The following is a 12044-nucleotide window of genomic DNA, read 5'->3' on the forward strand; positions in this document are numbered from 1 at the left end:
AAGAGTGCTTATAAGGAGTGGGACGCACATTGGGTTGATTATAGTAACTGCTTCTACCCTGACAGTATGTAAGGATTTATGTATAGATTAATTTTAGTCTGTTTACTAAGTTAGAAATTATATTACAAATAGGTATGAATCAAAATGTCTACTATATATTACTAATGATAGCTCATTGTTGATTTATCAGAAGGGAACATGGAGCCTACGTTTCAAGATCCCTCCCTTCAGCAGCTACTTAACCCGGAATACCAGGCCCAGCAGCAGCAACAGCAAGTCCAACAACAGGCAATGCTACAGTCAGGGATGGCGTACATGGAGGACGGGGGGCAGGCACAGCAACAACAACTTCTATATCAACAACAGCAGGTATGTATAGTCACAGAGGTCATGGAGGATGGGGGGCAGGCACAGCTACATCAACTTCTGTATCAACAACAGCAGGTATGTATAGTCACAGAGGTCATGAGGGGTGGGAGGCAGGCACAGCAACAACAACTTCTGTATCAACAACAGCAGGTACGTATAGTCACAGAGGTCATGGAGGATGGGGGGCAGGCACAGCAACAACAACTTCTGTATCAACAACAGCAGGTACGTATAGTCACAGAGGTCATGGAGGAGGGGGGGGGCAGGCACAGCAACAACAACTTCTGTATCAACAACAGCAAGTATGTATAGTCACAGAGGTCATGAGGGGTGGGAGGCACAGCAACAACAACTTCTGTATCAACAACAGTAGGTATGTATAGTCACAGAGGTCATGGGGGATGGGGGGCAGGCACAGCAACAACAACTTCTGTATCAACAACAGCAGGTACGTATAGTCACAGAGGTCATGGAGGATGGGGGGCAGGCACAGCAACAACAACTTCTGTATCAACAACAGCAGGTATGTATAGTCACAGAGGTCACGAGGGGTGGGGGGCAGGCACAGCAACAACAACTTCTGTATCAACAACAGCAGATATGTATAGTCACAGAGGTCATATAAATCAAGGTCAAAGCATACACTGTAATAGGTCAGGGTCATGTAGATCAAGGTCAAAGCATACACTGTCATAGGTCAGGGTCATGTAGATCAAGGTCAAAGCATACATTTGTAAAAAAGATCATGGTAATGGAGGTCCAACATAGACTCATAGTAGGTCAAGGTCATGAATCATGAACTGTCATTTGTATGTCAAAGTCATTTAGGTCAAGATTAAAGTATACACTATCATTATAAGTTCACATAAGATTTATAAATCAGCCATTTAGAACATTCCCATCTTTAAATCATCCTAATTGTATTCTTTGAATGGCTTTCTTCCTTCAGGGCCAGTTCCCGAGTCAGGCGGATCTGGTTACCCAGCAACAGAGTCAGGCCCTGACCGCCGGCCAGGTGTTATCTACCGGGGCCCAACTCGCCTACCAGCAGCAGCCACAGGCTCAGCCACTCGACCAGCAGACAGATCCACAGAGTCTCGCCTATATGCAGCAGGTGAGTCGCAATATCTTTGTTAAAGTCATAAAACGGAGATAATAAAAGTCTGCTTCTCTCAATAAATTTTAAATTAAAGGTTAGAGATGGAATCATATACAAGTTAAAAATTAAAATCAATTATTGAAACTGAACATACATGAAAATATTTTATTAGAAAATGTAAAATTAGACTATTGTTTTCTGTTTTTTAAAGATGGCTGATCCAAACACAAGAGTAAGAATGCATTTTGAAACAGAATATTCATCATCTGTGCTTTATTTTCATTTTATCCTTCACTCTCATCATCATTATATAATTTGCATTATTTTTCACTGTTTGTTTTAGTTTTCTCCTGCCATTTTTGATTGATTGATTTCTTCTGTACTAAATTTGTTAAAATTGTAAAATTGTTTAGTAAATCAAGGCTTATGTGGTGTTTTGCCCCATTCATTTTTTAAGCGAATGTTTGAAATTCTCAGTCATTTTACATATGTATCTGCATCATTCATTCAGATTTTGTGTTGCTTTTTCAAAGTTTGTATTAAATATTTATTTCTTAGTCTCCTGCTATATATCTACACTGTGTGAATCCACAATGAGCCTCTTCATTTTCCTCTTAACAAAATACTGTAAAATTTAACGAAATACTGTAAAATTTAAAGAAATACTGTTAAATTTAACAAAATACTGTTAAATTTTAACAAAATACTGTAAAATTTAACAAAATACTGTTAAATTTAATTTTGAATTCCGTGATAATGGAAGGTTTATCATTCTGTGATGCAGTCTGTGACTTTGAGTACTAGTCTGATGCCCATGACTAGTAATTTTATGGCTGCATTTATTAGTGCCAATTGTAATGAACTAGTCTGATTGGACTTGTGGCTCACCACCTGATTAAAATTGGTAAATTATAGATTTACAAGAGCAGTGGTCAACTGCATTTTTCAACATATTTTTAATGCAATCTGTATCCGATTATTTCAGTCTGAATGCCTCATTTTGTGAGAGTTTGCGTTCATCAACGCATCCAGACTGTAATTTGGGTTAGAGTTGAAACTGATCATGACTGAAGTACTGAAGCAAAACAGCTGTATATTTAATTTGGACCAGCAATTAAGGTGGTTCGATACAGTTAGGTGTAAAAAATTTCCCCTCGTTTCATTTTCTTTTAAATTTGCTCTGACTGAAAGATTGGTTGATAAACTGTTTATTAAGGCTTTTATTTGAAATTTGGCCTTGGGGTTTTGCAAATATTGTACTCTCAAGAACCCTACTTTGCCGTCTGATCTCAAAATACAATTTTACACGCATATTTTCAAAGCTTGGTAATTGACTGAAATATTATAAACAGCAACATTTTTTATCTTTAATATGTAAGTTTATATGGCTATCAATGACCTCAATGTCGTTTCCACTCTTAAAAATACAGATATTGTGAATTTTTCACGCGAATGCGTGTAAATGAAACCTAAAAAGGGCCAATTTTTGCATTTGAATTTCAACTTAAATACCTAATTTCAAAAAATTGTGTAGTTTAATTTTCTTTATTTTTTGTCCACATAATAAGACAGTTGTTTGGGTTATGATGAAAGAATATAAAAAAAAATTGACCTCGGAATTTTTTAGTAATTAGCCTTTCTATACCCCTACTGTACCCCTAAAAAATGACTTTTTTCACAATTGTATTATTAGACCGAAATCGAGCGGTAATATTTCTATAAAGAACATCTTATATATTGAATATTATAAAGTGTAATAGTCTGATAATATAAATTGTTATACCTGTTAATTTTATGTCACGATGCCACCGATTTAATGCTATACAAACCTAAGAAATGGCACAAATAAGCCATTATTTTGCCTGGATAAAGTATCTGAAAAATGATTATGGAAAATTCGGTGGAAAGATTCCACTTAAATTACCCTTTAGACAATCCATGATTTAATATTGTTTTAGCGGGAAAATATTTGATCAAAATCTATCTTTCCATCGTCAAGATATCTTGGCTTCAAAAGTCGTTTGAGGTAGATATTCAAGCATAAATTTGAATTTGGCGCCAAAATTGTAGCCATGAAAAGCGTCTACGTGACAACGATCGAAGTTGATAAATTGATCACAAAAATGTCGATAAAATCGATGTCATCATACATAACTGTATGTCTTTTTATGTTATTTTGAGGAGATATCTGCATATCTAATACATGTAGATATATATATATTTGTTATGCGAAGTAAACTAAAACAGATTTTTGGATCTTCAGGATTACCTGTACTGCAAGTGTACGCCTAAGAAAAAAATCTCTTTCTGAATGCTCGATCTACGTTCAGCTGATTACGGTAGACAGGAAAATAATTAGTCTATGCCTACATGTACATGTTTAGTTTCTATATCACAGATATAATACTGTTGTTGACACAAGCTTACGTGTGCTTTTTCGTAGAATAGTATTTACTCAACTGAATCAGAGTACTTCCATGCATTTTCTCAAAAGAGGAAATACATACATCATCAAATTACAGTAGTTACGTCTTATCGTACATGTATACAGTAAATAAGGTCTTGTTTCCCGAATGTGTTAGTGCTTATTGAAGATTATATTAGCTAAACATGATACATGTAGACATCTAAATAGGCAATATTCATGAAATATACTGGCTTGTACAAATTGAACGAAAAGCAGGGATGGGGCGATGGAGAGATGAAAATATTTCTGTATCTGTAGTTTATACTAGAGGATTACTCGGCAAAATTGGAATATCTTGATTTAATTATACATCTCCCTTAGTGTCAAATATTCAAAGTTTAACGGAGTTGTACAGAAAATGTTTTAATCACTTGATTGTAATGCAATCTTTAGTACAAGACTGTGTCGGCATATATCAGTCCTTTTGAATGAGTTATGTTATTTGCTTCTCAAAAGATACATGTAACTTCATGTTATATTAGCCTAGCCAAATTCAAAGATCTGACAATATTGTTTTTTCTAGTTTGTCGAAACTAGGTCCTACACCTACCGTGCAAACTTTGATTTTTACCCGGTATCAAGCTTTCAGTAAACCGAACTAAATACAATATCGCTACATATGCAGTTTATCGACTATACTATCCTGATTTTAATGTTAAAAGGTAAGATATCGTTAGACAGATAACATATAGATCGCTATTCTTCATAATCTTAGTCATAAAAGAGTTTTCATGTGCAGTTCCGAATGCACTCATTGACCTGAGGAGGTCCGAACGAACGGCGCATTCGATTACTGTTCGGAGCGTCCTTAAATAGTCGGACTAATAAAATTTTGGGGTCCAAATGACGAGCATCACATGAGTTAATTACAAATTTGTGAAATTTGATAGTTGAGCAATCTCCAAACATGTGCATTATGAAAATTATATTTGTGTGTATGTATTTCCTTAACCCATCAACTGATAGAATTTGAAGCTTGAATATGAACTGAGTTAAGTATAACATGGTAGGCTAGAAAACATGGCAGGGAAGAGAGCTTGGTTGTGGATCAGCATAGGTCTTCCTCCAGTTGCTTTAATCACTTTTTGGATGTATGTCAATGCTATTTAATTGAATGTATGTTGTTGCTATTCCAAACATTTTGTGAAATGGATGAAAGATATCATCTTTTTCATACATTTATATACATGTCTGTAAGCATGAGTAATGAATGAAATTGATTTCACTCTACAAAAGTGCATATCACAAAAACCTGTAACAAAAAATCTATGGGTGTTTGAGATTTTTATATTTCAAGAAAAAAAAAGCCAAATCTTTGAAAAATCAAATGTTTGTAAAAATTTATTCTAAAATTTACATTATGAATTTGTTCTTTGCCAGTATATAATATCTGTATGCAATACATACGTGCATTATATGCCAGTATATGATATCTGTATGCAATACATAAGTGTATTATATGCCAGTATATCATATCTGTATGCAATACATACGTGTATTATATGCCAGTATATCATATCTGTATGCAATACATACGTGTATTATATGCCAGTATATCATATCTGTATGCAATACATATGTGTATTATATAACAATCTTCAATGTTTTACAGATTCAACACCTACAACAGCAGCTACAGATCCAAAGCCAGCTGGCTGTCCTCGCCCAGGGGGCAACTGCCTCTGCGGAAGAGGAAGACGTACCTCCCCCACCCTCCCCACCAAAGGCTAAACAAACAAAGCTACCTCCAAACTGGAAAAGTGCCAAGGATTCAGATGGAAAGACATATTACTACCATACCATCACCAGGTAAACTTTGACCACCTGATAGCCTATGACCTTCATGACAAGGTGACCATTGATCTTCTATGCCATCAAGTGACCTTTAACCCTCATCAAATAACCTATGACCTATATCACCTGGAAACCTCAGTCTATGCTTTCCTTTGTTTAAACAGTGACTTCAGTTCAAAATAATTGCCTTAAATTATAGTGACTTAATTACTTAATTATCATAATGATATGGCATTTACGGCATACACCCGACTTACTTAATTACTTAATAATTATCATAATATGACCCACATAATTACTTAATTATCATAATGATATGGCATTTACGGCATACACCCGACTTAATTACTTAATTATCATAAGATATGGCATTTACGGCATACACCCGACTTAATTACTTAATTATCATAATGATATGGCATTTACGGCATACACCCAACATGTATAATGAGATGTATTGTTTCTATATTTAACATTGTTTATGTATTTATAGACAAACCCAATGGGACACTCCAACCTGGGATTGTACGCAGGATGATAGTATGGACATGTGTACTCCACCGATGGAGGAAGCCAAGGTCAGTACCGGTAGTACTAGGGTCAAGGTCAGTAGTACAAGGGTCAAAATCAGTAATACTAGGGTCAAAGTCAGTAGTACTAGGGTCAAGGTCAGTAGAACTTGGGTCAAGATCAGTAGTGCTAGGGTCAAGGTCAGTAGGACTAGGGTCAAGGTCAGTAGTACTAGGGTCAAGGCCAGTAGTACTAGGGTCAAGGTCAGTAGTACTAGGGTCAAGGCCAGTAGACTAGGTTCAAGGTAAGTAGTAGTCACAGTACACAGGATGACAGCATGGACATGTGTACTCCACAGATAGAGGAAGCCAAGGTCAGTAGAACTAGGGTCAAGGCCAGTAGTACTAGGGTCAAGGTCAATAGTACTAGGGTCAAGGTCAATTGTTGTCACTGTGCACAGGATGACAGCATGGACATTATGAGATACTGAAATCTAGAAAAATATGTTGTTTTAAAATAAATGGTCCAAAAGAAACTTTTTTTTTTATTTACAGCATGTGAAAAAGAGTTCAAAACAGACAACGACAGCTGCTGCTGATACATCAAGTGAACTCGCCAAGAAGATAAAAGACCAATTCAGGAATAAGGTTGGTTAAATTTGAGAAACTTATCAGTATATTTATGGTTATATCAACCCTTGTGAAAGACAAGGTAACATACACTTGCTGATTGGTGACTGTGTGAGGAGACATCCCTCTCTACTTGGCACACCCATGTTTGATGTTTTAGCCCATCATCATCAGATGGTGGTCAGATGGTGGGCTATTCAAATCGCTTTTCGTCCATGGCCAGTGGTCTGTCCGCCCGTCAGTTAACAATTGTTGTTACGTCTCGGAAAGTACTAAAGGGATCTTTTTAAATTAGATATGTATGTTCCCCTAGGGCCCTAGTTGTGCATAATGCATTTTGGGACCGATAGGTGAACAATATGGCTGACAGGGTGCCATCTTTCATTTTCACAATTGAAGTTTGTTACAGCTATTTCTCATAAAGTAGTTAAGGGATCTTTTTCAAATTTTACATGCAGGTTCCCCTAGGGGCCTAGTTGTGCATATTGCATTTTGGGACCGATTGGTGATCAAGATGGCAGAGAGGAGGCCATTTTGACAATTGAAGTTTGATACTGCTATTTCTCAGAAAGTACTGAAGGGATCTGTCTCTGTTGTATGTGTTATCATTAACAATGTGAGCTATGGTTGCTAAGCTGTATTGATGATGTCAGCTAGTGTGAGTTGCCTTCTCTTGATATGTGTCGTCTGCTCTTTACACAGATGCAATATGAATATCTGTGGTTGATTATATATACTGTCCTTACATACGATTTTCTCCAATAACGACGATACAAGTGTGTGTGATTAAGCCTATATACTATTAACTACTCTCATTGTAGATGTCCTCATATGTCGTGGTGTGTCTCAACCCGTACAGAAAACCTGACTGTAAGATGGGCCATATCTCCTCTACTGAAGACTTCAAACACCTGGCCAGAAAGGTAAGCATTTCATGTTACTTACTTCTGTATGTTACTTTGACCTGGAAAGATCTCAACCTGAAATTAACCTGAAAATTTACCAGGTCAATTTTAATCTTAATCTGAATTGACGGATCGCCAAATGTCAATCAAATCTCAAGTGACTTTGCATTTTGTTATTGTGTATGCTATGATGTTTGCTCCGACATTGAATAGAAACACTTTCATTTCCAAGTGTGAGGTGTGGCTATATATTGGCTGGCGATCGGATAATTCATGTTAAAATTGAATTTTATACCAATTTCAGATTTCACTTTCACCTAGAATTAACTTTGTTATTATCATTCCAACTTCTTCATTAAAAATTGACCTGACGTAAAGGCATTTTTTGAAACCCCCTTTTATATCTTTATTATTTCTTAAATTTTATCTAAACTTTAACTGTCTGTAACAAAGATGCCTAGCACTAGAGAGAATCTGTTTTTACAGGCAAATGGTAACTTTCACAAGAATAAAACAGAGAAAATTTAAATTAAGTCTTTCTTATTTGTTAAATTGTTACTGAGTAGATATAGTTCTATATAAAAAAAATAACCAATAACAAAACATTCTTGTTTCTAAATAAAAATAATGTATAACGAAACATATTTGGTTCTAAATAAAAAACAATGTACAACAATACACCTTTGTTTCTAAATAAAAAAACAATGTACAACAATACACCTTTGTTTCTAAATAAAAAAATAATGTACAACAATACACCTTTGTTTCTAAATAAAAAAATAATGTACAACAATACACCTTTGTTTCTAAATAAAAAAATAATGTACAACAATACACCTTTGTTTCTAAATAAAAAAATAATGTACAACAATACACCTTTGCTTCTAAATAAAAAAATAATGTACAACAATACACCTTTGCTTCTAAATAAAAAATAATGTACAACAATACACCTTTGTTTCTAAATAAAAAAATAATGTACAACAATACACCTTTGTTTCTAAATAAAAAAATAATGTACAACAATACACCTTTGTTTCTAAATAAAAAAATAATGTACAACAATACACCTTTGTTTCTAAATAAAAAAATAATGTACAACAATACACCTTTGTTTCTAAATAAAAAAATAATGTACAACAATACACCTTTGTTTCTAAATAAAAAAATAATGTACAACAATACACCTTTGTTTCTAAATAAAAAAATAATGCATAACGTTATATATTTATTTCTAAATAAAACCAATGTATAACTGTACACCTTTGTTTTACAGTTAACTCACCACGTAATGGCCAAGGAACTGAAGCACTGTCACCATGTGGAAGATCTGGAAGTGAATGAGAATGTTAAGGCCAAGGCTAAAGACTATGTTAAAAAGTACATGGGCAAGTTCGGCTCCATGTACCGAAAAACAGGTTCACCCGACGATTAAATCTTCATTGACGAGTTAGAGTCATCATACTGCCTGAAAGATTCACACGGCGATTAATCCAATTTTACATGGGAAGTTGGGGTCTGTGCACTGCAAGAAATGTTCACCCTGCGATTTAACTAATATTTAGTTACAAATTGGGGTCTATGCACTGCAAGAATGGTTCACCCCCACGGTATCATCAATTCTCTGTGGCATGTAAGGACCTATATACTGCATGATAGGCTAATCCCATAGCCACCTATCTCTCGTGGCAAGTTTGGCTCCAAGAACTGCAGACAGTTACATTGACAAGATTGGTGCTGTGGATTGTATAAGACAGGTTCACCCGACAATTTTACCAATCTTCAGTGGCAAATTTGGTTCCACATTGGTGGACCGATCTAAGGACCTGACAGGGACAAGACCGACTTAGTGAACTGAATAGGTTACTTGACAATGGAAACAGAAAGAGCAAATTTTCGTCTTTTGTATTAAAGACTCAAAAACTCCTCGTTAGTGACAACTACTGTGTAAATTTGGGCCCTTGTTCCAAGCATTAGTTCAGACAGTTTGTCCAGCATCAAGATCTGTGTGTTTTAATGCAATGAATACTTAATAGACTCTCGTGTTGGTAATGTTTGGGACGCTCTTTCCCCAGTAGGTGATCAAGGTTGTGTTCTATGTCCGTAACACAAGACAAAAACACGATTATTTTTATCAGAAGTGCTGTATTGGTGATAATAGATAAACCAACTTTCTTTTCACGGCTACTAAATTTCATGATTTCTGTTTCAAAACATGCTTGCTTAATTAAATTTAGCAGAATGAGATTCTAATGAAATATCAAAAGGCAAGGATAATTTCTTGGAGACAAATGTTTGTGAAATTATTTTGATCAAGAAATTAGTAAATCAAATTGCACACCAAAAAAGGTTGGTTTATGGTATTTTCCGATCCTTCAAACTATTTTCTCCACTTTGCCTCACTCAGTGTAGAAATAGGAAGAGAAATGACCATATCTTTTCATACATTTTCTATAGCAGTATTCCGTCTTTCCATATTACAGAGTTAGCTCCCTTGCAGATAGGTATACATTGTGATGTCATTATTTTGTGATCGCATTTTACGTCATTTTCTCCAAAAATAATGACGTTACGCTCGCAAACTTATTTAATTCCTACCAGCAAGGGCAGATAACTCTGTAATATGCAAATGCAGAATTAAGAAATCTAAAGAACAAACATCTGTCTGGTCCACACATTAATAGTGCGACAATATCATTATTATATATTATTGAAGGTAGCTCAAGGGTAAATTGGTGTATCAATTGACATTGCTAACTCATCACCCCTGTAATTTTGAAATAAACTGTTCCGGGGTATAGAATTGGAAGGGTTCAAATGTTTGTTTAGGGGTGATGAAGCAGCTGTTGACAAGGCCAGTAATCATGAGTCAATTTAATACTTGTATGGTTATATCATTGTCACTGTGTCGATGAAGTTATCTGGATTATTTTATATACAAAATGAAATCAATTTTGCACAAAATCATATCAATGTTTTTTTAATGATGAAATCATTTGCGACCAACACAATAATGCCACTTCCATCAATCTTGTGTCTCTTTCATTTTAGGTGTCAAATATAGCAATAGTTCGTTTACCCGTTGATGAATATTAATTTTTGTTATGACACGGAACTTCTTTTTTTACTGTTTTATACCTTAGTGAAAATAAGTATGAATTTATCGTTATTTTAAAACATGTTATGTTTCGTTGTTTTACGACCAGAGAACATTTAAATATTGGATCATGTTATTGTATAAAAGTTTAATAATGTTCAAATCAATATTTAAATAACCATTTGTTTATATTTCATTGGTTTTTTCCCATTTCATTGTAAAAAGTCATTTTATATAAGTGTCTTACTAAGAGGGATAATAACGATTGAGAGTATGGATGTATGGTTATATAAGAATGTGTCTACGTTTTTACGTTTAACCTTGCTGATTGTACCTACTTACCCGTTACTGTAAACCATCTTTTATTTGTATGCAATTTACTTTCGCAAATTTCTAAATCCAAATAAATTCGTGAAAGTTTTTCTCCACAAATTAATATCTACATCATTTATATTGATAAAAACGATTATTTGTAATTGTTAAATCCGGGAATTTTTATCTTCCCAAACTTGTTTTAAAATAAAAATCGCGAAATTTGATAGCCGCGAAAGAAATTTGGTTTACAGTAGATGTTATGTCTGATCAGAGCTATTGTATCGAGAGCAGCTCAGCTTCTCCACCTCATGTTGACTACTGGTTATTCACTAAATTGGCTGGAATGTCCAACTAAAGTTCTAGGCAGCATTCTATTGTGTATATCTGTTGAAGATTAATTAATCTACAAACTACAGTGATCAATTAACAGTTTAAGACAGGGTAAGTCTTTCTTTGTGTTTCTGTTATGAATGGAATCTTAAAAATTTCTTAAACGAGTTTTGTCATTTGTATTTGATATCATGAATAAATTTCTATTATGAATGAAATTTTAAAATAATTCTGTTATGAGTTTTTTTTTATTTATATCTGATATAATATGAATAAATTATTTTTCTTTCAAAAGTTGCACTAACAAAACAAAAAAATATCAAGTTTGGCCATATGCTGTGGAATTAGGCTTCAAACGTATTTTTGGTCTCTGACCAATTATGAAATGATTGAAAAATAATTCAAACGATCTCACAAAGTTATTTTTGTTCAGACCAGATGTTCAAACAAACTTGCGCTAAATGGTTTTTGTCATACAACTAAAATCAGCTATGTTAGTTTTAGCTCAGGAAGTTTGGAACATGTGAAG

General features: G+C 34.5%; 1 protein-coding gene across 3 annotated transcripts in view; it reads left to right on the forward strand.

Moving 5' to 3' along the window:
- Positions 1-11744, forward strand: part of LOC138310429 (uncharacterized) — a 51121-nt gene extending 39377 nt beyond the window's left edge. For 2 of the 3 annotated variants that reach the window (XM_069251646.1, XM_069251647.1), the window contains exons 17-24: positions 191-369; positions 1319-1483; positions 1680-1700; positions 5548-5744; positions 6223-6307; positions 6794-6886; positions 7690-7791; positions 9050-11744. In XM_069251646.1, the coding sequence (XP_069107747.1) occupies positions 191-369; positions 1319-1483; positions 1680-1700; positions 5548-5744; positions 6223-6307; positions 6794-6886; positions 7690-7791; positions 9050-9208 (1001 nt within the window). In that variant the 3' untranslated portion in view covers positions 9209-11744. The remainder of the gene's footprint in view (positions 1-190; positions 370-1318; positions 1484-1679; positions 1701-5547; positions 5745-6222; positions 6308-6793; positions 6887-7689; positions 7792-9049) is intronic. The other variant, XM_069251648.1, reaches the window with a different exon arrangement.
- Positions 11745-12044: the final 300 nt, after the last annotated feature.

The sequence above is a fragment of the Argopecten irradians genome, chromosome 16 (genome assembly GCF_041381155.1).
Source record: "Argopecten irradians isolate NY chromosome 16, Ai_NY, whole genome shotgun sequence".
In the NCBI taxonomy this organism is placed as follows: domain Eukaryota; kingdom Metazoa; phylum Mollusca; class Bivalvia; order Pectinida; family Pectinidae; genus Argopecten; species Argopecten irradians.